The sequence below is a fragment of the Borostomias antarcticus genome (assembly GCF_949987555.1).
Source record: "Borostomias antarcticus genome assembly, chromosome: 21".
In the NCBI taxonomy this organism is placed as follows: Eukaryota; Metazoa; Chordata; class Actinopteri; order Stomiiformes; family Stomiidae; genus Borostomias; species Borostomias antarcticus.
The window spans coordinates 13,200,471-13,227,452 of NC_140254.1; the positions used below are offsets into that span (position 1 = coordinate 13,200,471).

Sequence of the window (26,982 nt, forward strand, 5' to 3'; positions counted from 1 at the left end):
AATGACAGAATTGTCCCGGGAACTTCGTAAGTGGAGTTGAGAAGAAATTTCTTCTTAACAACTGCGTTCAGGAATGAGGTCCATTGTTTTTTGTGTGTAAACCAGTCGCCCAGCATTCCAACTATGGCAGAAAGTGGACATCTTGAGCAAGCAGAGGCTTTCTTTACCGAGGAGAGAAAGGAAACGTACCTACCACCCACTTCATTCTCCAGACTGGTTTATAGAGCTCCATTGTTGCCACAAGGTTTCAAAGACTGAGCCCCGATTTTTTAATACAAATGACATGCAGACATTTATTTGAACAGAAAAAAACTGATTGCTTAAACTACTGCTTGCTTAATTCACAGGTGAGATACATTAGACTAGCTTGGATTTGATACAACATTACCCACAGATTTCGCTTTTTTTTTTTTCTTACGCTATATCGGTAGCAATAAGACGCTTGCGGCGGAGTGACAGTGTGGGATTATATTGACAGGGGGATGGATACGTGCAGACGGAGAACCACGGCATTTACTGCCTGACTGATGAGGACATTTGGAATCAGCAGCTGAGGAAGAGAAGAAAGGCTGAGGTCATGCACTGTAATGCACAGTAATCGACCGCGTCAACCCTGTCAGACGCTCCACTGGCCGCGCTGTAGCAGGAGAGTGGACAGACGGGGGGGGAGTTCCCCGACCTGGATGTAGTTCTGGATGACGGTCGTCGTGAGCCGCAAGTCTGTTCTCGTTCCCCTGTTGCGTTAGGGACACCCAGCTGCCAACAGTGCCTCACGTCTGAAGACCATCACACGCATGCATGCCAGATTTGCCGCCGCCCCCCCAATACCAGCACTGCCAGTTTGAAAACCAGCTGGCCTGCCTGAGCTGGGTAGGTTGCGTCAAGCAACAGCAGTCAATCAAATGTGCCTCCGAGACGCTGAAGAACACAAGACGACAGACGAGACCCTTGGATTGTATCATCTCTTTTTTCCTTTATTGATCACAACTTAGCGTTTATACATTCCACTTCCCACCCACTGGAACAGAACTGTCCATTTTAATTAAACATGATTCAGCAGAACGTTTTATGCTGTAAAGTCCAAACAGAAGAAATGTACATAAGAATAACAGGTGATTTAATCTCCGACCCGACCATACATCTGCTTTATGATACTTTTCGCTATTTTAGCCTGCATTCCCTCGTTGTGATGCAGGGGTGAGGGACATGTTCAGGGGGGGGGGGGGGTGAGGGACATGTTCAGGGGGGGGTGAGGGACATGTTCAGGGGGGGGTGAGGGACATGTTCAGGGGGGGGTGAGGGACATGTTCAGGGGGGGTGAGGGACATGTTCAGGGGGGGTGAGGGACATGTTCAGGGGGGGTGAGGGACATGTTCAGGGGGGGTGAGGGACATGTTCAGGGGGGGTGAGGGACATGTTCAGGAGGGGTGAGGGACATGTTCAGGAGGGGTGAAGGACATGTTCAGGAGGGGTGAAGGACATGTTCAGCGGTGTGAAGGACAACTTCGGGGGGGGTGAAGGACATGATCAGGGGGGTGAGGGACATGTTCAGGGGGGTGAGGGACATGTTCAGGGGTGTGAAGGACAACTTCGGGGGGGATTCAGGAGTGTCAAATCAGTTACATGGTCCGGCCTGCTTCACTACCGAGAAGGGGCCGAAATGCACCCCCAGTTCCCCTCCCCCTGCCGCAGCACCAATCCAACGTTTTTAGGGCGGTGCTTCCTAATGGAGCAGTGAAAGTTTTGTTTTGATTCTCAGTTCCAGTTTGTTTGGCGGTCATCATTTCTGGTGAGGTGGGTCCTTCACCCTTGGAGATGTATAGGCAGTGGCTCTAATTGGTAGCGGCACAGTTCTAGAGACGATTTTCAATGGAGATGTCTCTAGACTTTCGGAGGCGGAGATCTTGGTATCGCGAGACTTGACGAATAACCCTACCTCCTGAATAAAGTACGTATGAACTAGACTTAAAAAAGGGTGAATACAGCTTGCCTCGCAGAAAAGGCCAGTTAATGTCACCTCAAAACAATGGTTGAATACAAATTAAAACCAATTTCACCGCTGTCGCAGGAATGGTCAGCTGCATGGTATATTATCACACTGTAATATCAGGTCGAAAAGTCATTTACATCTGAAAGCAATCCACTAATGCTTGGTAGGAAAATATGAGTACAAAGGACAAATGATCAAGCGATTCACAGAAGCAAAATCATTAAGGTCCTCCAGTGTATCGATCACGGAAAGGTTTTCAGTTTAAAATGTTAAGTCCACAGGCGAGCCAGAATTTGGCGTTCTTCTCTCCTCTGGTGAGCTCCCCCCCACCCCCAGGACTCTCTGGGAGGCATGCCCTCCACTCAAACCTCTCTCCCCAGGAGAAGGAGCTCCATCTCGGGTCAGTCCCCCACCAGGGAGTCCCCTGGTGCTCCGTCTGACCGTCCGGTCACGGAGAGCAGCTCCGGGACTCGGCGCGGCCTCAACTGAAGATGACAGATAAGACGTCGCATGAGCGAAGAGAACAGCCTGCAGAACAAGTCACATAATTCGACTTGGGCCCTCGGAAGAATTAGTGCAGTGCTTTAGCTCACCAGAGCGGAGAGCAGGCGTCTCATTTTTCTACTGCGTGAGCCCTCTGCACCTCTTACACAATACAACATCAGTTCTGAGGTATTTGTGGAGCTCCTGAACTTCAAATAAAAACAGTACCCACACATATTTCAGTCCCAATCAAGTGGTGTTGAGTGTGTGACACCTACCAGTTACTTCTATTGGAAGATTTGTGGAGGATTCTGTGATGTTTAGTAAAATAAAGACCTGGTAGATTTGATAAATAGTGATGACTCGCAGCTCGTCAACTGACTGTTTGAAAAAGAGACATATAGGCTAGGGAATTATTTAGAAAGTGTGGAACATGAGGAAGAGAGCAATGTACCATTAGAGGGCTAGATACCCATTAGAGGGCTAGATACCCATTAGAGGGCTAGATACCCATTAGAGGGCTAGATACCCATGTACCAGATACCCATGTACTAGATACCCATGTATTTATTGATTTGCAGTTGTGCTTGTATTTGTCCATTTCTTTACTGATATTGAGCCTAGTCTAAATGCTAGCAAAGACTAACCAGCAAAACCGGGAGTCTTTTATTATTATTTTGAAAGGTGTACTATTGTTAATGTGTCGTAAATGTGTCTAGAATTAAATAATAAACTCCATCCATTCCTACCTGAGGCTTGTCAGAACTCCCTTCTGCCGGTCATCCCATCTCTGGTCACCCAGGTGACCAACATGCCTGTCTGAGGGGAGAGAAGGGACAGTCAGCGCTCTGTGACGAAACCACCGGACAGCTGACTCACCAGCATGCAGCGTCTACACAGCAGTCATGCAACTCAAGCTTTCTTTAGGATTACCTTATGGAATATACTACATATGTCAAAACACTTTAAATATTACAGTATGCAATGTTTACACAAATATTGCAAAGAAAAAGTAGCAGCAGTTCAACTGTTCATAAGATATTGATATAGATTTGGCTTTGCTTATTTTTAGCAAGAGTTGCATTAACACTATTCTTGATTTTGTTAGTACACAGAACAGTTATTTTAGTAAATAAAACCCACTACTGCATAGGTATTGGAAGTTACGTTTTTCTTACTTTTGAGTTGTCTTTTTTTGACATGACTAAAATGTTTTACTAAATTTCACGCATTTACCATCAAGTTTATGTCAATAGATAAACAACACTACCAAATGACACATTTAGGGTTAGGGTTACCTTTACAGTGGAGCTCTCTAGGTTATAAGCATCCTCTCCGTTCACTGCCATTAGACTCTCTACTAAAGTAGCCATCGAACCTGCGGCAATCATGACATGAAAGCATCTCACCCTGAAACCTGGACTCGAATGGTGGTTTGAATCAAGTTAAATTTTCAGTTGCTATCAATAACATTCCTCATTAACGATTATGAGCACAGGTAAGAGGATTGAAAAAGTCTTATACATACCCAGGCATTCAATGCTTTAGAACTCTATACACATTAGGAAGCTATCCAGGTTATTTTAGAGGTCTTACCTCTGGGTCCTTTTTAAAAGTATAGAGAGAGAGAGAAAGAATAAGTTGTGCTCTTTTAAAAATCCATCAAACATTCATTTAGTAGGGTTAACGTCTTCAGGCTGAAATACATTCATTTAAGATTTAAAATGCGCTTTTTGATGAGAAACAAAGCAGAACACCTACAAGCCGTTGAAGGTTATTTAAAAAAGGGCATTTCCAATTTTACGAGGACAACAAGAAAAAAACAAAGTTACGTTTCATAAAAAACAAACTAGGCTTTATTGACAAACTGCTGCAAAACATCTTTTGGACAGATTTAGTTACCTATTTAGGCAAGCTTACACATGGAGCATAACGCATTTTATGGAGAGGGTACAGATACTAGTGGCAGAGTAAGTACAGTTTGAACGTTTTAAAATATGTACAAGAGGTTTGATTAAGCTGCAGGATCCCTTCTCTGTAAAGAGAGAAGACCCATGTGGAGATTTTTGTCCCAATCCTTCATTGTTGTACTTTGTGCATGCATGTTTATAAAGTCAGATCACCAAGTACCTGAAGGGCTTGTTAGTGTGACAAGGAGGCCAACAGTGTGGCAATATCCTTCAACAACAAACATTTTGACTCAAGAGTCTTAAATTACTTTTAAAAACTTGAAAACAAATTAGGGATATGAGGACAGTCCATCTCAACAGTGTCTATTAGGGCTATATTTCAAAACTCTAAACGTACAATAACAAATATTGCTGCCTAAATCTAAATTGACAACTTTTATGACTATTTAAAACAAATGAGAAATATAATCAAGAAAGAGCTGTAATATATTCCATTAACATCGTTTTCCGTTTCCTTCACTTGATTTGATATTGTTTTGCATCTATATTACATAATCGAAACGTTTATGGTTTTTTATTTTACTATATTAAGAAGAATTTTGAAATGTAGCCTAAATGGGAATCTGCAACTGTCCCTCAACAGAATCTTTTTAAAAAACAAAATGGTTTCTTTAGACACTAACATGTGGGAAGGGAGACGCTAACTCCACTAGAAATGGCCGATTCCAAACATTAAAAAGGTTAGGGTCCACAATGCAAAGAAAGCCAAGGGGAGATGGGGTCCGAGAGTTAGACAGCAAAATAAACCAAAACTTAAATCAGAATTAAAAAGAAAAAATCACCTCTACCCATCTAAAAAAACGCCTCAGTCAGGATCGATGTCATTTCTCAAACAGAGCTCCAATCAGTTCTTGATTTTGTTTGTTTTTTTGATATTTTTCCCCCGTATAAGTCCAGCGTAGAAAAGACCAAACCAAAAACAAAACGGAAATTACTTTTGTCGGGTTTCTTAAAGCCAGAGCTGCCGCGGTAGACAGGCGGTTGTCAGGGCGACTGGGTCGCCAGGCGTAGTTAACTCAGTATTGTCTATAAGGGTGTTCCCGGTAGGACGCCTTGGCTGGTCTGGCAGGGAGGGCTTTCCCCCCTCCTGCTGTAGGCCTCTGGGTCCCGTTCCAATCATCCTGGGCTACACACACACACACAGACAAAGCATATACATTGTTAATCAATCAATGCTTGTGAGTCGGGGGGGGGGGGTAGGAGGTGGAGATGGGAGACAGACACACTTGGCAGACGACAAACTCTCACCATAAGAGTCGTAGGACTCCTGGGGTTCTCCGTGGCCATAGTCATAGTACTCTGGCTCTCTGAGGAGAGGAGGGGAGGGAGGAAGGTGATTTATCAATCTTAAAGCCATGTTTGGAAGTCATAATCTCTTAGGTTTTAGGGGCTGATGTGTATACATCAGTCCTGAGCCAAAACAATATCATTTCAAGGAGCGTTTTCTTGAGTCTCCCTGGATTGCGGGTCACTGGTTGTACTGTGCCCGGCAAGGTCCATCAAGCACAGATCGTTATTTGAAATGATTTCAAATTGTATTTTGATCCATGACAGATGCAAATGAGTCACTTTACTTTGGAAGTAAGAGGAAAAAAGTGTCTTTAAGTCTTAAATCCCTAGCCAAGAAAACAGCATCCAATCAAAGAGCAGGAAAACAGAGCCACGATTTACAATCACAATCAGGCTCCATGCAGTTTGAGAAGTGGAGTTGGGAGTATGCATCACTTACGCCTGTGGCTGGCTGTAGTAGTTGTCGTAGGACTCGTACGTTTGCTCCGTGTAGCTCTCGTCATAAGACTGTGGGGGAGGGGGCAGAAAAAACACCATCATTGAAAACCCCCCATCAATAACTACAGCCAACATGCTGTCCTTAATCCTTAAATGACCTGCCGCTAACCACAATTAAACAAGTAAACAGTAGTTCTATGTGTTCTGCTGCTACAAAAAGTAGTCTAGTGTACTACGTACGTATTCCTCGTAAGCCTCAGCGGCAGGGGCGTGCTGGTGCTGGGGGGGAGGTGGGGCCATCCTCTGAGGGGGTCCGGCCGCCGGGGGCCTGGCCCTGGGGGCTGCCGCTCCCCTGGCCGGGGCTAAGGGGGGGCCTCCTCGACCCGCCGGCGCCCCCCTCACCGAGGTGCCCCTGGCAGGCCCGCCGCGGGCCACGCCCCCCCTGGTGGCTCCTCCCCGAGGGGGCATGCCCCTACCCCTGGGGGGGGGCAGGGAAGGAAACAGAGAATGGAGGACAAGGGGGGGCAGAGACACACAGAGACTTATTAAAAAGGATTTTCTATGTATGAATCAAAGACATACGTGTATGCAAGTAAGTGTGTGTGTGTGTGTGTGTGCGCGTTTACCTGGGTGCCCCAGCGGGGAGTGGGAGTCCTCCGCGGCCCCTGACCGGTGGCCCCCCTCGGCCGCGGGCCCCGTGCTCCTGACCCCCGTTCAGGTAGCCCATCTCCAGGAACTGCTCCTGACAGATGTCGTCCATCATGTCCTACACACACACACACACGTGAGAAGGAAAAAAGAACATAATGAAACAGAGAAGCAAGTAGGGGGAGGGGAAGAGAGGAGATGGAGGAGAGAGGAGCGGAGGAGATGAAGGGAAGAGAGAGGAAGGGAGAAGAGAGGAGGGGAGGAGAGGTGAAAGACGTCAAGATATAGGTAAGGAGGGATACAGGATGGGAGGGATAAGGAGGGGTAGAGGAGGAGAGGGAAGGAGCATGTAGGAGGACACAGTCCCTTAATAGGCCCTTTCGGTGGAACGCCATGACCCAGTCAAGTCCTGAAATCAAATCTCCGCAAGGAGGGATCTGAATTCAATTTGAATGATTACGAGAGCACAAATCCAACAGCAGAGCCTGGGATAAGAACCCGGCAATAACGGTTTTTCTCCCCCTTCCCTTTTTCAATCCATCAAACGCGGAGGCATGCAAAAAAAAAAGCGAGCCTTTTGTCTGATTACAAATTAATCTATGGCTAGAAGCGCAGTTTACACTGAGCTGTTCCACTCTGACAAATGGAGTGGGCTGACCTAGACGTTTTCTCAGCTTTCTTGTAATATCAACGGTAAATTCACCAGCTTATGGAGAATCTAACAAGGACTGACATATTGAACACTTAAGGCTTAGTGTGAAGGTCTTAATGCTCAATTCCGATTTTTTACAGATCCGATTTTTTGGTTTAGCTGTTCACATGACATTTTAAATGTAACCTATATTTGACATATATTTGACTGCCGTGTGAACAGCCCACGGCCCTGAACAGACCCGCATGCGCAGAAGAACAATAACAAAGACGTCAGGACATCACACGCAGCGCACTGTTTACGGAAGTAACGTTAACCATGGATAACGTTCTATTAATACATCCATGATAACGTTACAACCACAACTGAAGTTAGCCTTTACTACGGGTTGATTTTCAAGTAGGCTATTTGTGCAGTGGAAGCCGGCGACGGTATGAGCAAATGGTAACGAGAAGAAGGATGAGGATCGTCTTGTGACGTGCAGTATGCCGCACAAGCACACCACAGTGGAATGCTTCACGAATTTGCAAGTCACCGCTCTAGAGACGTAAAAGTAGCATTAAACGCGACATGACTGTTCAGACGGCGGGCGCGTTGCAAAACATCAGACATGTATCCGATATAATACCCCCTTTGCAAGCGACCCAGGTTGGATTTAAGAAAATCTGATTTCATGTGACTTGCGCTGTTCAGACGGTCATGAAAAAATCTGACCCGAGTCGCATGTAGGCAAATAAAAGATCAGATTTGGGTCACATTTCACTGCCGTGTGAACAAAGCCTTACATTACTCTTGATTACCCTCCATGTTCCTCTAAGACAATCCCGGCCGAGCTTAGGAGCATATGCTGCGTTCCAGTTGCCTCGGACAATGGGATTGTCCGCCCCGCCCAGAATGTCATACCCCAGATAAACGCGTTCCAAAAGACGGAAAAAGTCACTTAAGCCTCATCTTTGTAAGTCTAGTTAGCCAATGCTAGCAATACCAGTTAGCCAGTGTTAGCAATACCAGCTCATAACATACCATGTCCTATTTTGCGGATACGAACACCGTAGTAATTGTCCACTGACAGAAGTCAGCCAGTACTGTGTGTACGACCGATATAATGAGACAAATAAGTCACCAGCTTACAGAAAACCAACATTTTTTACTACAAAGCTGGTCGTTATTCCAAGCTCTTCTTCCACGTAAGTGACAGGTTATATGTGGATAACATGATAGCTTATGTGGATAACTTTGCTAGATTTCAATCAGGTCAATGAGTGAAGACTTTCTAGCATGTTGTCATCCCCATCTTCCAGATCACCATCTTCCAGACTGGAGCTGTGACATTCTGCTAAAGTTCTAGGCTCCCTACCTGTTAACTGTAGGCAGCTGTCAGGTGAAAACCCCCAACTCTTTTTAAACACTCGATATACTTGCCATTTAACTACATGAGACACAAGTGTGCAGACAAGCACGTATTTTGCGGCACATTAATTTCCGGGGACCTGCAAAGCCAACTGCGCCACAGGAACGCAAAATATGCCTTGTAGCCATCTTGCGTATGCGTAGTTAAGAGTACACCAGGGCTCCTCCCGTGCCCTGACCTCTCGAAGTCCTCCTAACGCTCCCAAAATGTGAAATGTAAAACCCTGGAACAGATTATGCAGCATCAAGGATTACCATTAGACCCTTACAGAGGGAGTAGAAATTATTCTCGGATCTGTGACTGTTCTGACTGCTCTGGGGACGACCACTTCCTAATCCTCCTCCCAACACCGGGAGTTTAGGTGGGGATGGACAGGCGGGACAGCAAGAGAGACAGAGAGAAAGACGAAGTAACAGACGGACAGAGAGTGAGAGACAGAAACCCATGGACAGATACGGTCGGATAGAGACAGACAAGAGAGACAATCAGGACAGGACAGACATACAAACAGAGAGCAGTGTCCGGGCCAGCTTGGGCTTAGCCTCTCAGACTGTGATAGCTTAGCCTCTCAGACTGTGATAGCTCAGCCTCTCAGACTGTGATAGCTCAGCCCCTCTGACTGTGATAGCTCAGCCCCTCAGACTGTGATAGCTCAGCCCCTCAGACTGTGATAGCGTAGCCCCTCAGACTGTGATAGCGTAGCCCCTCAGACTGTGATAGCGTAGCCCCTCAGACTGTGATAGCGTAGCCCCTCAGACTGTGATAGCGTAGCCTCTCAGACTGTGATAGCTTAGCCCCTCTGACTGTGATAGCGTAGCCCCTCAGACTGTGATAGCGTAGCCCCTCAGACTGTGATAGCGTAGCCCCTCAGACTGTGATAGCGTAGCCCCTCAGACTGTGATAGCGTAGCCTCTCAGACTGTGATAGCGTAGCCTCTCAGACTGTGATAGCTTAGCCCCTCTGACTGTGATAGCTCAGCCCCTCTGACTGTGATAGCTCAGCCCCTCTGACTGTGATAGCTCAGCCACTCTGACTGTGATAGCTCAGCCACTCTGACTGTGATAGCTCAGCCACTCTGACTGTGATAGCTCAGCCACTCTGACTGTGATAGCTCAGCCACTCTGACTGTGATAGCTCAGCCACTCTGACTGTGATAGCTCAGCCACTCTGACTGTGATAGCTCAGCCACTCTGACTGTGATAGCTCAGCCACTCTGACTGTGATAGCTCAGCCACTCTGACTGTGATAGCTCAGCCACTCTGACTGTGATAGCTCAGCCACTCTGACTGTGATAGCTCAGCCACTCTGACTGTGATAGCTCAGCCACTCTGACTGTGATAGCTCAGCCACTCTTGACTGTGATAGCTCAGCCACTCTTGACTGTGATAGCTCAGCCACTCTGACTGTGATAGCTCAGCCACTCTGACTGTGATAGCTCAGCCACTCTGACTGTGATAGCTCAGCCACTCTGACTGTGATAGCTCAGCCACTCTGACTGTGATAGCTCAGCCACTCTGACTGTGATAGCTCAGCCACTCTGACTGTGATAGCTCAGCCACTCTGACTGTGATAGCTCAGCCACTCTGACTGTGATAGCTCAGCCACTCTGACTGTGATAGCTCAGCCACTCTGACTGTGATATCTCAGCCCCTCTGACTGTGATATCTCAGCCCCTCTGACTGTGATAGCTTAGCCACTCTGACTGTGATAGCTTAGCCCATTGGACCGTCGCATCACAGCAGTTTGCACCAATGGGGCGGTGAATGTTTTGTTTTGATTCTCCACCCCAGTTTGTTTGGACATAATTTCTGGTGAGGAGGATGTTTCCCCTAACCCTAATCCTACTGGAGATGTAGGCAGCGGTTGGTAGCGTCGGTTTTCGGTGCTGTTCTAGCGACGATTTTCACTGGAGATGTCTCCAGACTTTTGGAGGTGGAGATCTCAAAGACTAGACTAGTGTAGTGTAGAAGGTACCACATATGCACTTGAACCGGTCCTACAAAACTCTTATCCATTTACACCAATTTCCTCACCACCACCACCACGGTCAATAAGACTTCCTGTCTACTCACGGGAAACAGGAATTTCTTGACTTCCTCCATGGCGTGCGCCATGCGCAGGTATGCGTCGGGCACGGGGGCGAAGACCTCGATGAAGACGTGCAGGTCCATGGACAGGTGGGCGAACTTGGGCTCGCCGCCTTTCCTCAGACCCTCCTCCTGAAATGCCGCAATAACATGAGACACGTACATCTCCCAGATCTGCTAGGTACCAGGCGCATATGGCCACCTCAAGATCTCTCCAGGATCGTGTCAGGGGATGCAACGTGCGTTTGGTGTGAGGCGTGGTAGTGCTTCGTGAGACTAGGAAAAATAATTGATTACAGCACAGGTGTGAGGCGTGTGCTGTAGCCAATTCTGACCACTCGATCCCCTCTCCGATACAGAGCAGAAGCTGCTCTACCCCCTCTCATGGTGCGTTCCATTTGGCTGGGAAGTGGTGAGGGGGGAGAGACGGAGAACGATGTCACCTGCCAGGTAACCGTGTGACAGTAGACAACAGCTCGGAACAAAGATGGACGTTAGCTAGGTGGATAACACACTACGCTGTATTTTGCGCATACAAAAAAGATGTCCTCAGATAACAGTTGGGGAATACTGTGTGTACGACTGATTTAATGAGACACAAATAAGACAGAAATGCTAATAAAACAGTATTACTAAAGTTTGACAGGGAGCTGTCATCTTGTTCATGACTTCCAGAGTGAACTGGGGGTAGGGTCAAGTGGTACGAGTGCACGAGTGGAGAAAACAAGTGGAGAGGGGCGTTCCAGTTAAAACTGCGAGTAGCATCTCGTAAATCACGACTTCACAGGCCAAATGGAACGCAGCATGTGATACAGAACCGAGACTGCTCTATCTCCTCTCAGATACAGAACCGAGACTGCTCTATCTCCTCTCACATACAGAACCGAGACTGCTCTATCTCCTCTCACATACAGAACCGAGACTGCTCCATCTCCTCTCAGATACAGAACCGAGACTGCTCCATCTCCTCTCACATACAGAACCGAGACTGCTCTATCTCCTCTCACATACAGAACCGAGACTGCTCTATCTCCTCTCAGATACAGAACCGAGACTGCTCCATCTCCTCTCAGATACAGAACCGAGACTGCTCCATCTCCTCTCAGATACAGAACCAGGACTGCTCTATCTCCTCTCAGATACAGAACCGAGACTGCTCCATCTCCTCTCAGATACAGAACCGAGACTGCTCTATCTCCTCTCAGATACAGAACCGAGACTGCTCCATCTCCTCTCAGATACAGAAGCGAGACTGCTCCATCTCCTCTCAGATACAGAACCGAGACTGCTCCATCTCCTCTCAGATACAGAACCGAGACTGCTCCATCTCCTCTCAGATACAGAACCAGGACTGCTCTATCTCCTCTCAGATACAGAACAGAGTGTACCCTCAGGTATCCTCTTTCAGGTGTGTGCCAGGCAGGCGTCTCTCACCTTGGCCTTGTCTCTCATGGAGCCCTTCCCCAGCACGGAGATCTTGGCCCCTGTGTCCTCCTGCAGACGCTTGATGGTGTTGCCCTGCGGCCCGAGGATCTTCCCCACAAAGTTGAACTGGAAAAAAAACAAAGGAAATAAGGTTAGCAACCACAATAGGGATGCGTGTCCGATCTAGACCAGTATCATCCAGGTTAAGTATCACAACAGAAGCTCCACATTGTTTTATTCAGCATTTCTTTTCAACACAACTAAAAAGGCCAGAAGATTAAATGGTGCACTACACTATGCAAGCCTTGGATCACCCTACATATCACTATGTAACTATGCTGTTGACGTCAACTGGGACCACAGTTTTTTTTTATTTTTTTTTTTTTTATGTGACTTTTTGTAGGCCCTCGTATAAAACTGGCTGTTACATCAAAACGTGTTTCCAGTGTATGCTTAAATTTATGCAGAAGTCTGAGGAAGAGCCTGTGTGCTCAAAGTGTCACTCACATTAAAATCCTTTTAAAGGGAGCCATCAAGTGTGCGGAACTCTATATTCTCCCCATCTACAAGATTTTGTGATCCAGCACCCAGCCTAATAGGTACAGTGGAATGTGTGTCTTAAATCTTTTCATCCCAGTTAATGCTAACCCTAGCCCTTCAAGCTGCCGTAGAGAGAACAGTCATGGGCGCAGAGCCCTGAGCACCACTCTGCTCTGTCACCTCCCATCGTGTCAGAGAATGAAGACGGACGTTATTTCGCAACATGATATCCTGCTCAAGTGATAGCGTCCGTGTTCCAGGAACCGTCTAACACACACAATCTGGTCAAACGGACACCGCATTAGCCCACAAATCCGAAGCCCCGGATTAGCCCTGGGAACGTGATACTAAATGTCTCGGTAAAGGTTGTGACTCGAGTGATGGCGAGACCCCATCTCAAATACGCTGACAGAAATCCTATTGGTAATAGTATTTCTGCCCAGGTAAGGTAGCATGAGCACACCTCACTGAATATTAATAACTGGCTTAATAAATTAATAACACCACCCTCAATGCATGGAACAATTAACATAGTACTTCATGAGATCTGAAACAAATTACACAGGCTCGACTTCACCTCGCCCGTTTCCTAGTCTGATATGAATATGCCGAGTCCCTGGCAACAGCTCTGACAAGTCCCTGCCCTGCTGCTGGACATGTTTAATTAGAGGGTGCAGGCGGGGAGGGAGGGGAGCGCGACAGCGCAGGAGGAGGACTCACCTTAGGGTACTGTTTGACGGGTATGAGCACTCGCTCCTTCAGCTTGATGTTCTTGACTGTGAAAAGGTCCAGATAGGTCTCCCCGTCCTTTCTGGTCTCTCCTTTCTGGAGTCTCTCGATCTCTGGGGGAAGGAGAAAGGGGCCCGGTTGGTTTCAGCCACACACACATGCTCTGTTGAACCAGGACCCGTGTTTCCAACCCTCTCCGCGTCCGACCGGACTATTCCCGTGACATCCGACCGGACTATTCCCGTGACCTCTCCGCGTCCGGCCGGACTATTCCCATGACCTCTCCGCGTCCTACCGGACTATTCCCATGACCTTCCCCACAGAGTGATACACGTGACAGACATCAAAGCACGGGGCGCTATCATACCAACCTGTTCGTTTCAAGCCCTCTGTACTACTCCCTACCCTGACAGCTTTTGAGCCTGCGATGTGCAGACCTGTCAACCAGCTGAACAAGGTGCAGGTTTAGCAGTAGCAAGTGTGTCTGTCGGCAGTAGTGAACTCATCTCCCGGCCGCACACTCACCGAGAAGACACCGAAATCTACCGAGGACCACATACGATTGTTACAACACGTTACACGAGTCGTTGCAAATCAGCAATTTAACATGACTAACAGCTTGAATTTGCATTTCTTAACACAGTTGATCAGGATGCCATCTGCTACCAGTTGGTCCCTTCCAACCTCCTGGGAGAACAAATTTGCTCCAAATTCCTTGCATAATTTCCAGATTATACATATAATAGTGACTGGAAGTGGATTGGAAAGCACAATCGGCACCAGATCAATTCGAGATTTAGGACTTAACTTAACATGCGAATATAGAATAAAGACGGAACTACATGCGTGATTGGTGGGGTAGCTACCAGACAGTACAAATAGCATAATTCTTGTTCAGAAGACCAGTCTGTCAGAACCATGCCGATGCAGCTCATTCGACACGTGTCATGAGAAAGGGTGAACATCTGGAGTTCTCTCAATTGTAAACTTCGCGCAACATCTGTCAAGAGAGCAACATCAGCCGTGATGTAGCAAACCGACATTACACAACACCGATTGCGGTGGGCTATACAAATCTTGGTTGGGCCGTCGTGTATGGAGTTGACCTCGAAGTGCTACGCTATACGAACGTTTCCAGCTACAATAAAATAAAGTCGACTATAAACAACCTTTGAAAAGCCTAATCACAACAAATAATTGGTAGGCCTGGGTATTTCACTATGGTTAATTATTAAACAATGCATTCCTATGACACAATTCATTATATCCCAAACAGAAACTGCAGGAATGCCATCGTGTTTGATGTAGCCTAACGTTAGTGAACTTGCACTAAAAACGAGTAGCTGTAGCCTAACAGAATGCGATTCGATCTCTCGAACACCAGGACATTACCAACGCCGTCTTCTGCCCTAGTGCATAGCTGGGGGTTGCATTTTGCGAGCTCGTCGCAGTCGCCTGATAAACTGCGCACTTCCTATAAATGAACTTACAGGGGGCTGCACTACTTTAAATGTTAAAGGACCCCATTTCTAGATATTCTTTCAAAGCAGTTATCCTGAACAGTTATCAAGAATCAACTGTGCCCTCGCCCCCCACCACGTGGCGACAACGATACCCCCTGTGAAAACTGGGGTGAGATTAGACCCAATGAAAAGGTTTATTGTTTGCCGTTAGCGGGGCAGTGCCCGTCCGGTACAATCCGACCATGACGTGCTTTTCTCACAAGCACGACAAAGACTCATTCTTTCCACAGAAGGCAAATTCCCCTCGACGGAAGCAAAAAAAAGTCCGAAAGACATTTTACCTGCAGACAAAAGTTTCATGGCGTGCGTAAAGGACGAGTCCAGGCTGTCCTTCTCCGCCAGCAGCTCGGGGAGATACTTGCTTTCGTTCTCCATGTTGTGTTTTAAATTCAGTTTCTGTAGAGGGTGGGCGATGCAAACGCTGTAGAAAAACTACAGAGTAAAAAAATAATAGTCCAGTGGTTTATCTACTGCGTGATATCCACCTTGAAGACTTCGCCTAGCGTGTGGTTACCGTAGGCTGCGTTCGGCGAGGGCGACCGAGAGCTTCTGCCGTGTTTCTCCGCGCCGTTTTCTGCCTCGCTGAAAATGGAGGACGCGAGTGCAAGTGAGCTGAGCTCAGGAGGATAAGCCAGCTGAACTGGCACCGCCCACTTCCCGCCTGTGAACCTCGGTGTTGTGTTGCCGTGTCCCCCAGACGTACGTCAGATATTTCATCCCAGGGAATTTGCTCATTTGGATTTCGGTAGGACTCGTCCCTGTCTATCTGTGTTATACAGACCTATAGCAATATCTGGAGAGTGTTAGGGCCATTGTTGGCCATAGAGACAGTCAGCTGGACTGTTTCTATATGGTAGGCTATAGCAAAGCCACCCATACCACAGCTGGACTGGACTCTTTGGAGTAGCCAATCCCAACTGAGAAAGTGGGATGAATTAATTAATTGACCCCAAACACTCATTAACAAAGGGGCAGTTGTTAAGTACGAAAATGTTTGGGGAACTTGATGGTTGACCAGGGGCAAACCTCATCCTAGTGGTGCCATGACTGAGCTGCAGCCGGAGAACATGGTGGACCAGTCCATTTCAGGATGTATACTGCACCCTAGTGGTTCAAACACGCATCACTGAGAGAAAGTAGCCTCTGCTTCCACATACTCTCTCAGCTAGGCCTAGGTCCAACTGGGGGACGTGTCTGTAGCTTATTGACCGTAGTTGCTCATTGACATCGATGCTGTGTTGTACCATTACCTTGTCGCTTTGCCCTCAATGAAACCGATCCGTACACACCAATATTTAACCTATGATAAACATGCATTTTCAAGGCAGGAAGTGCGGGGTGTGATCTTACCGGTGTCATTACACATATTCATGTGAAATATATCGCATTCTCAAACCGAATATTGAAACAAAAGCTCAATTTGAGCCAGAACTATTTTGCCGAACGCACTGCACCATACCTTTCACACTGTAAACTTCCGCCGCGGTAAAGCTAGACGATTGTTCACATCCTCCTAGATATGCCTAACACGTCAACACATGGGGATGGCGATTTCACAAGACAACATTCTACTGAGACCGGTAAGGAGCTCCCTGGCGCCCATTCCTAAATACGCCACTGCCACTGGCGCACCGGAGGCCCGGAGCATAGGAGGCCCCGCTAGATTTTTAGGGGCCCAAGCAGCCGCTTGCTTGCTTGCTTTCTTTCTTTCCCAGATAGCAAGCATACATTGGCCCAACGTTGGCACGGTCGCCAGCTAAATTCCAACGTCGGGCCAACGTTGACATCACCTCTGAAAATTAGGTTGGCGTTGGGTTGTATTATTGAGGTCGGTAACACGTTGGCTCCACTATTAACAATGCCAGAAGCATTATGGCGATAATCACAATTTGAATGACATCAGAGAGAATGTGCTGTGGAAAATTATTAACTTGAGTTATTATAAAACAATATTTTCCACCATATTTCATTGATTTTCAGTGTTGAAGAATAAAGATACTTTGAGTTGTAGCACAAATTATTTTATTTTGCAACTGAGCTGGAATAAATTTAGCACTACAAGAATGCCAAATGAATGCAGTTGGCGAAAGAAACCCCTCTCCAATAGGGTCTGGCTACGGAGCACACCCCTTCTCCGCCATGTGACTAAATAGCTCATCTGACCTGAATTTAATGATATTCTTAGATCGATGTTTTATGGTGTGTATCTGTGTGCCATATAATCTGCTCGTGAATACAAATTTTGAATTTAGCAAACTCGCACTGAGAGCTAGTTATCACAAGAATTGGGTTGCCAGTTTTCAACGGTTGCTGACGGTTTCTGGTGACGGTTGGTTATTACGGTAAGTAGGCTAACGTACATTTTCAACTTGATTAACGTTAGTCTTTATTATTTTGTGTGGATTATTGAAATTAGAACAATTTAGTTCATAATGACAGTGAGCATTTGGGACACAGAAAGAGCTAACGTTAGCTACCTGTAGCATACCTAGGCTAGTTGCCTGTTGTATAGTGCTAGCTAGCAGTAGTGCTAGGGACGAGACCGAACCTCAGTTAGCTAACTTGAGTTTATCTAATGATGGTCATAGGTGAACAACTAGCTAACGTTACTGCCCTTCCACTTTCAGATTAGCTAACTGTTAGCTACAGTAACGTTAACGTTACTATGATTGATTCCGAGAGTGAGAGTGGGGAGCAGGGTGGAGCGAGGAAGACACCCCGGCGTCTTCGATATGAGTCGCAAAGGCTGAACGACCGAGGTCGGGGCTAGACCAGGGTGAACCTAGGTCGAGCCTTTGGTCGCTGGCAGGAGATCAAAGACTTCCATGGCCTTAAAAGTCAAGCCGACATGGCCTCATTTCTCCTTGACCGGTTTGTAAACTATTCTCTTGTCACGTTTTCTAGCTCCTATTGTGTGGTGATGTGTCTGACTTGTTTGAGTCTAGTTTACATACGTTATAGCATGCATTTCAGACATCAGTGCGACATCAGCTAGCTAACGTTATAGCCAACATCTTGCGTAGCCTACACTTTGCTAAAGATCTTTGGATTACTCTGATATCAGAGGTAGCCCTGACACAAGACTGTCATACACTAGTATGTATAGCCTATACATTTAGGCTATGACCGTCTTGGATCAAGGGCTAACATGAGTATAGTATAGTAATTATTGTTTTCATATTTTCATAGGTATGATCAAAGTGGCACAGCAGTAAGGGGCCCAACAACCTCCACTCCCTGTGAAGGGAGGAAAAGGCTCCGCCTGGACCCGTTCCCGCTTGTAGCTTCACCAGTGCAGTAAGAATCCCCTCTCACTAGCCCGCATCTGTGTCTGTACGGTGTGTGTGTGTGTGTGTGTGTGTGTGTCTGTCTGTGTGTGTCTGTGTCTGTCTGGACCCTCCTGTTTCTGCCATCTGTTGTGATTGTGCTTTTAAAGTCGACATGCCATATCCTGTGCTACTTTGTTCATTTTCAAGCTCAATTTCTCAATATCCTGTGACAAATCTCAAATATCTAATATGTGCAAAATAAATACGAAAAGTAGGCTATATATTCAACTTAAGTAAACAGAATTTCATTCAATTCATAATTCATCCCGTCAAAACCTTTTAGCCTTTTAGTCTTTATTTTTCATGCTTATACATACACAATGGTGGTCTGATTTGCTCAGTTGTTGAGTGATAAGGTGGTTGCCTTTATTGACCTGTTCAAGTGATTCCATTCCAAATGGGATTATTTAATTTCAGTTGAACAATCATTAGGTTGTTAATTTACGGCACTGAGATGAACTGGCCTTTATTTCAACACACACACACAAGTATTGAGCAACATGTTGATGGTTCTTGGGCTAGACAAATTCTTTCATTTCAATCAAGTCATCTTTACCTTTGCTTCACTGGTCTTCTGCTCCTTCTCCAAATCCTATTTCCGACATCATCTTCGCAAAGTGCCTACTTCTACTTCTTTAAATGTTTAATGTGATTAACTAGTCTTGCATTGAGGTCTTAATGTGTTCCATTATGCACTTGCTTTCCGCTGTTAACAGTAACCAGGCGAATGTTAGCTAGCCAGCAACTGTTTTCTCATACATGATTTGCGGAGTCTCGCCACCATGCCACGGACCCCACAACTCAGCCCTTGAGTGGGCTAGAGACACAGGGTCTTCACTGGTGGGGGCAGGTGAGGTAGGCCCGGAGAGAGGTACACTGTCCACGACAAGCTCTGACCTGAGGGGGCGGAGTCTCGCCATCACACCACTATCCACGCCATGGATCCCACAACTCAGCCCCTGAGTGGGCTAGAGACACACTTGTCTTCACCGGTGGGGGCAGGTGGGTAGCCCAGAGAGGGGTCCACAGCCCCCGACCCAATATTACGCGAGGGGGCGGAGTCTTGCCACCACGCCACGGACCCCACGGCCAATGGGCCTAGGATATAGACAATTAACTACCGGTGGAATGGTGGTGGAGCATCCATCAGGGACCCGCTGTAGGTCCGCTAGCCTTGTGTTATATTCCGCTGGAGGTCCACCAACTTATCCATCAGGGACCCGCTGTAGGTCCGCTAGCCTTGTGTTATCTGGGTTTATCCCTTACCTTTGTCCAGAAACAGAAGTTGAACCAATTGCAGCAAAACATTACAGGAATCATCAGTCTAACCGCTTTAGCCACTGACCGCTACCATTAATGTTATGGAAGCTGCTGCTAGTTGTTGTGAGCTCATGAGCTAACTGGCTATCTCGCTCTTATCGTGCAGGATTAGCATTGGAAGCATTGGAACTGATGTGTCCAGGCGACAAGACCTTCAGACATCATTTCATGTCATTTCAATTCACAGTTATTTCAGTGGCATGACTAGCTTCCGTCCTACCAGTCCTGAACAGAAACAAGCCAGGCTGGACCTGGCCTGGTTTGTAGACGACTTTTCTTTGATAAAGAATATGTTGTGTGAACCGTGCCGTTGTTTGAACTCAAATGATAGGCTATAACGAATGTTCTACAATACCTTCCTGTTATAATAGCCTAATACAGAGCCACTTGTCTGGAGGCTATTTGTCAATGATGCCTGCAACAATAAACATTAAATGCATTTTAAAAACATTAAGTGGCCGCAATGTCTATCCCATGTCACTCTGTGGGAGGGGCCCCATGGTCCGACCTGCAGGGGAGCCGAAAAATTGCGCAACACCACTGCTACAATCGACCGCTGTGCAGCACCCGAGCATGCATCTATTCAAAAGAAAAATGAAGGCAAATATTGCATAAATGCTTATGGGAGACCACATCCCATTTAGCTATCATCACTCTAGCTGATCCATCTCCGCCCATTATACTGTTATTAGCTCGGGGCAGGGATGGTGGTGGGGGCGGGAAGGTGGGGGGGGGGCAAGGTTGTCCAGAGTGCTCTTGTGATTTAAAATGGATGGCGTCTGAGCTGAATATCAATTGGTCTCATAAAATGTGGAATTACTTTGCTTGGCAGGTGTTATTGGTCCCATATCAGACAGCTCTCTCTGGCTATGTGTATGTGTTGGCTTGTGCCATCCCTAGGGAAGTGTGTGTGTGTGTGTTTGTGTATGTGTGTGTGTGTGTGTGTGAGAGAGAGAGAGAGAGAGAGAGAGGCAACAGACAGGATTCAACCACAGTGACGATTACAGAGAACGTGTCACATCCTACATACACTTCTGCGAGGAGATGTAGCTGATCCTACATTAACTTCTGTGGCTATGATAAATCATGGTTTACCAAGGGACTACGGTCTAGGAGGTAGCCGGGAGGTAGACAGGAGTGGTGACAGAGATGAGTACATCAAGGCCAAGTACACACTCAACAAAGCCATTCACAATGCAAAGAGGAATTACAAAGACTCAATTAAACAAAAAGTTGGCAATATCAACACAAGAGCTGTCTGGCAGAGTTTACAGTCTATCACGGGTTACAGACAAAGCCCCACCCCCCCCAAGCCCTCATTGACTCCAGACTCCGAGGACAATTCAGTGTATTCTACATTACATTGCATTACAGTCATTTAGCAGACGCTTTTATCTAAAGTCACTTACAATAACAAAGGATCTGCCCTACCCCATCCACCCCAGCCATCACTACTCACCTTCCACCTGCTCACCTCCCCTTCCCGCAACCTTGCACGCTCAGTCTGCCTCTCTCCCCCCACGACCCCGCCCAACGTTCCATTTCTGAGCAAGGGGTCCAGTCCCTCTTCAAAAGACAAGAAAAAAAAACACAAAGCTTGTGGCCCTGACATGCTATCACCTGCTGCCTCAAACACTGTGGCTTCAGTGTTCACAGACATTTTCAACCAGTCTTTGAACCTATGCAGAGTCTGCTTCGTATCAGCCGCCATCGTCCTAGTTCGTGAAAAGTCAAAAATCTCCCACTCGCACTCACCTCTGTGGTCATGAAACCGTTTGGACGTCTGGTCCTGTCCTACCTCTAAGCCTCCACTTATGGACCCCTTTGCAATTTGCATACAGGTCCAATTGCTCAGTAGAGGATGCTGTGAGCATGGGGCTCCACTACATCCTGCAGCCCCGGGACAAACCGGGCACCTATGCCAGAATCCCATTTGTGGACTTCCGCTTAGCCTTCAATAGGCAAGGCAAGTTTATTTGTATAGCACATTTCAGCAACAAGACAATTCAAAGTGCTTTATATGAGGCATTAACAGCATCAAGACAAAGTGCAAGAAACATATAAAAGGTCATATACAACGGAATGCAAAAAAAGGACATTTAAAACAACTGCAGGATAAATAAAATACAGGAATAAAAGTTACATTTACCAAAAGTTACCATAATCCCAGACCTCCTCCAGCCTCGTGAGACTATCTTGATCTTGTGAGCTCACATTCAGTTGTACAAGACCTCCTTCTACAGTAAACTAACCCAGCTGAACATTGACTCCATCTGTCAGTGGATTACTGACCAACGGGAGGCAATACGTCAGACTGAACCCTCACCTGTCTGTGTACTGCCCCCGCTGCTCTTCTCCCTGTACACCACTGACTGCACCTCTGGCGACCAATCTGTCCAAATCCTCAAATTTGCGGGTGACACCACAGTGGTACAGTAGGCCTCATCACCAGCAAGGATGAATCCAACTATCGGAGGGAGGTAGACCGCCTTGAGTCATGGTGCGTTAGCAACAATCTGGACAGGTCTATCAAGACGAAAGCCACACGCCACCAGAACAGCTTCTATCCCAAAGCAGTGGCCCTTCTCAATACCTCCTGAAACCATTTGCATTGTATGTTGAATTTATGTGGTTCCACTGTGCCTTCAGTGTTAATTATCCATACCACATTACCTACTGTGAATTTTATACATTCATCATCATTTAGCATTTATTTATATTTATTTAATGCTACTCACATCCTGGGGATGTTTGTGTATTATTGTATACATAGTATTGTATATTGTATGTCTTGTGTACTGTATATCATGTGTTGTGTGTTCAGTTTAGCTCTTATGAGCCGCACAAAGAAAACCAAGTAAAGTTTGTTGTAAATGTAATGCACCTACTGTGTGTGTGCAAGAGAGAGAGAGAGAGAGAGAGAGAGAGAGATGGCGGGGGGGGGGGGGGGGGCAAGAGTGTATGTGTGAGTGAAAGAAAGAGAGACAGAGAAAGGTGGTCAGATTACCATGCTCTGTGCCCAGTCGTCCTCTCCCCTGGCAGGACATGTGGTATCTGTGTCCCAGCCAAAAGAAAACAAAGCCCCAGAAATAACCTTTTTTTCTGGGTAATCACAGCAGAATGGAGGGATGAAATGTTAAGTTCTGTTTACAATTTAGTCATTTTTGGTGTTAAGTAGGCTACCTTGCACAAAAAGCTCCTGATTCTGCCTATGTGAACAAAGGAACACAGATCTGTGTTTCTGTGTTATTATGGAGAGAGTGTTGTCTAAATATTTGTGGAGAGAGTTGTTTGACACTGACACAGGTGTTGTTACTGTAGATTCAGTGTTTATGATAAATCTGTCATCTCTAACACAATAAAATATGTTAATTCAAGGAATATTAATCCTGTTGAATAGCTGGTAGCTATGTATGAATAATCTCCTGCTTTAGGAATATAGGACACTTATCCCAGGGTGCCGAGCGTTCCTCTGCTCAATGGGACTCAAGGATTCCACTTTATCATCTTCAGAGATGCTTTGTTTTTCTTTGAAAGCATTGTGTGTGTGTGTGTGTGTGTGTGTGTGTGTGTGTGTGTGTGTGTGTGTGTGTGTGTGTGTGTGTGTGTGTGTGTGAGGAGAGAAGACACCCAAGAAATTTCCCCCTAATGTATGCATGCACATACTTCACTGATCTACTCACAATATTGAATCATTGCCCATACATGGCATGCTACAGTATACCTTCAGGGGTTTTCAACTTTTTCATACCCACGCCAATCCAGGGATCCAGGGAACTAGACTCAATCAATCAGGGACCCCCACCTACACTCACAGTCAATCAGGGACCCCCACCTACACTCACAGTCAATCAGGGACCCCCACCTACACTCACAGTCAATCAGGGACCCCCACCTACACTCACAGTCAATCAGGGACCCCCACCTACACTCACAGTCAATCAGGGACCCCCACCTACACTCACAGCCAGTCAGGGATCCCCACCTACACTCACAGTCAATCAAGGATCCCCCACTCACAGCCAATCCAGTTACCCCCACCATAAACTGTAAACATAAAATATAGATTAAGACAGTGCGAATCCTTTATTATGTTTGTGTAATAATGCCCTTAACATTTTAACTAATATCAGAGTCTGACCATAATGCTTTACAAATAAAAATAGTTGATTGGTTTCTCCTTCAAATGGCTGTGGTGTGTCTCCAAATGTCTCAGCAATGTTGGAGGCTTCACTCATTTGACAGATGTCTTGAGAAATATTATATTTTTGTTACACTAGTTTAATTTAGGAATAATATCGAAACTATATACTTTGTATTCATGGATTACATATGCTTGGCCACAGACCCCTGCAATTCCTTGCAAACCCCTAGGGGTCAGCAACACCTCCTCACTTCTCCTCTCCTCCCTTCTTCCCTCCCTCCCCTCCCCCTTCCACCTTAACCTGCTCTTTAACCCTAGGGCCACAGGCCTCATATTCCCAGAACTCCTCCAGTGACCGACTTGGCTAGAATGTCTTCCAAGGCTTCAGTCCTTCATGATGACACAGTGCATGAGCTGCCTGTCAGGTTTCCTTTCAATCATGGTGTGTGTGTGTGTGTGTGTGTGTGTGTGCGCGGGCGTGCATGTATGGCACGGTGATTGATGTGCAATCAAATTCACCTAGTATAGGGCTGAGAGGCCTTTCTGAACTTGACTTCTAATGACTTCGAGAAGTTTGTGTGTGTGTGTGTGTGTGCGCGTGTGTGTGTGTGCGTGCGTGCTCTTGGCTACACCTCATATCTCTGGCTCCCTAATGACAGACATTCAAGACAAGGCAGGAGAAAACAGAAGGGAGAAACAGAGTGCTGTCGCTGTAACACATCTTTTCCTGGATCATTAGCCATGGCATTGAATGTCTCACGACGCCCATGACTGATGCACAAAAATACAATTCATCACTTCCTTGCCCATATAAAACTAGAAATTATTCATAGAGACTCATGATTATGGAAATATGACATTTTTCTGTTCACTTCCCAAGAACAAAATCATCTCTTTCTCTCCCTCCCTCCCTCCCTCCCTCTCTCTCTCTCTCTCTCTCTCTCTCTCTCGATCTCTCTCACACACACAGTACTGAAGCATGTCTGTGACATTTGGCTTATAGACTACAAATTACCATTATCTGCATATTCAGTATTAAACGATCGTTTAGCTTTCTTTTGGTGTACTTGACTTGGAGGGGAAAAGTTTCATTTCTGAATTTGAATGACAATTTATGTACAAAACTCCTCAGGTGATAGAAGATATTTGTGTTACTGTAGTATATTTTTATACTGTACCATACAGTATTACAGCAATACATTTGTATTACTCTCATGTAGTAATCATTTTATTAAGAATAATTAATAAACTTCGCTTTAGTAGAAACTGTGTTAATTAAGTAGTTTAACAGGTCAGTTACAACAGATGTCCTGTCCTGAGTAAGCATTCCTTTGTCCCTGAGTCAATAAAGATAGCACCTTTGAAGTCAGTTAGCCTACAGTTGTAACGTGATCCTAGGAGGACACAGGAAGGACCCAGCAGCCCCCGTGTCCGAAGGGCATGGATGTATTAATAGAACTGGATACAGCCACTCCATTCACTGACCGCTATCAACAATGAAGCCCTACTGAACCGCGCCATCTTGGCAAATTTGTAGTCATTTGACTATTTCCGGTGACTTTTGTACTTGCGCAGTTGTGCTTTACTGGCCTTCCGGTGACTTTTGTACTTGCGCAGTTGTACTTCTGTCCTACGCGCGTCCACGTCCACGGTGGCACCGCTTCTAGCTATCGAATGGCCGACTGGTGTAAGATGGATAGCCTAACGTTAGAGAGATAAATGTAGTCTATGGTTATGTTAATAAAGCTAACAATGATGTTGTAACATGCATGCAGCACTGCCGATCTGAACGATTGATTCATTATTACCATGGATCGGTATTGGGATTGATCAAGGGCGAATGTGAAATAGCAGCCACGAACTCAGCGGGTTATCCGAGATGCGGTAGCAGCGGCCAAAGCTCCTGTTGGCGGGGAGTGAAGCTCTTCAACTCGCCTGTCACTGGCTCCCTGGAGGAATTTAGCCTGGCTGCAATAACGTTATCGCGAACGGAATGAATACCATCTACTAGCAAACAAAACATGTTCAGTTATATTTAACCTGTTAAAACTAAGATGCCTGGATGAAAAAATAATTTCTCCAATGGATATATTTGACAAAAACAGGTTAATATGCAAGCCGGTTTTCATTGCTAAATCAAAGCGGGGAGAGCCGGGAACGTGCAACGGATACAAAGGGAACCAGCTGACACCCTGACCATTCAGAACTTATATATATATATATATTAGTTGAACCGTTTGTGACCATGTTTATATCCCTTGTATGCAAATTTGTTTGTCATGTGATTCCTGGCCTGGAGCCAGATATATTCTCGCCGCCTCGTAAAAGAAAGTAGTATTTGCCTAAAGATTCGACCGTGTGTAGGCATGCTCAATAAATTGATGATTCGACGATTTTGGCATCCTTGAAGTTCTGTTCCACAAGAAGATGATGCATTCGAAATACACTGCATTACAATAAAAGGGGGCGTCGACACCTTGACGAATTCAAGATGAAGAAAAAAAACTTGGGTCTGCTTGGGTCGCAACTTTTTCTCTTGTTTGTGTTGGTATTGTGAAAGGTATTTTTGATTAAGTGCTATTATAGTTGTTTAATACAAGGCCTGTCTATTTAGGCCTAGTGAAGCTTCAATACTGCTGTACACTTTGTACTTTTTCAGAACACATCGTGCGCATGAAAAGTTATTATCTGTGTTCCAGTAGCAGATAAGTTGACTGCCAAGGACACCTCACAATGAAAAGCCTGTCTGTGTTGCAGTAAATGTAACTTAACAGAGAACCCCTTAATCACATCGGCTGAATGGAAAACGAAACTAGTGAGCTCATAGGACTAACATTAGATAAAAGTTTCAACCAATCAGGTACTCACACATGTAGTCATGCGCCAATGTATTGTGTGGAATAGTATATACAGAACATCCCGACACTAGTCGGCGCGCTTACCCAGATACCCCTTGTGTCTCTGTGTGACCGTCCCTTTGCTGCAATTGTAAGGTAATAAAGT

At 46.0% G+C, this 26,982-nt stretch overlaps 1 protein-coding gene across 3 annotated transcripts; it reads right to left on the bottom strand.

Annotated features, from left to right (window-relative positions):
- Positions 1-1,446: 1,446 nt before the first annotated feature.
- On the bottom strand, positions 1,447-15,755 carry khdrbs1b (KH domain containing, RNA binding, signal transduction associated 1b). Of its 3 annotated transcripts, XR_014630951.1 has the most exons (11): positions 15,468-15,755; positions 13,655-13,776; positions 12,404-12,520; positions 10,955-11,101; positions 6,798-6,937; positions 6,412-6,649; positions 6,173-6,240; positions 5,692-5,750; positions 5,379-5,569; positions 3,223-3,292; positions 1,447-2,475 (listed from the first exon to the last, which is right to left on the bottom strand). XR_014630951.1 is itself a non-coding variant. In XM_084455477.1 (9 exons), exons 1-9 carry the CDS (start codon positions 15,559-15,561, stop codon positions 5,460-5,462), a joined length of 1,095 nt encoding a protein of 364 aa, XP_084311603.1. In that variant the 5' UTR covers positions 15,562-15,755; the 3' UTR covers positions 4,113-5,459. The 3 variants fall into 3 exon arrangements, 1 of the variants encoding a protein (XP_084311603.1); XR_014630952.1 differs by lacking the exons at positions 1,447-2,475; positions 3,223-3,292 and adding an exon at positions 3,303-4,078; XM_084455477.1 differs by lacking the exons at positions 1,447-2,475; positions 3,223-3,292 and having other exon boundaries at positions 4,113-5,569.
- Positions 15,756-26,982: the final 11,227 nt, after the last annotated feature.

Coding starts and splice junctions, on each gene's coding strand:
- khdrbs1b (XM_084455477.1), bottom strand. CDS start 15,561: ATGGAGAACGAAAGCAAGTATCTCCCCGAGCTGCTGGCGGAGAAGGAC. Junction 6,650..6,797: donor CTCCCCGCTGGGGCACCCAG/GTAAACGCGCAC, acceptor GCCCCCCCCCAG/GGGTAGGGGCATGCCCCCTC. Junction 5,570..5,691: donor GGAGTCCTACGACTCTTATG/GTGAGAGTTTGT, acceptor GTGTGTGTGTAG/CCCAGGATGATTGGAACGGG.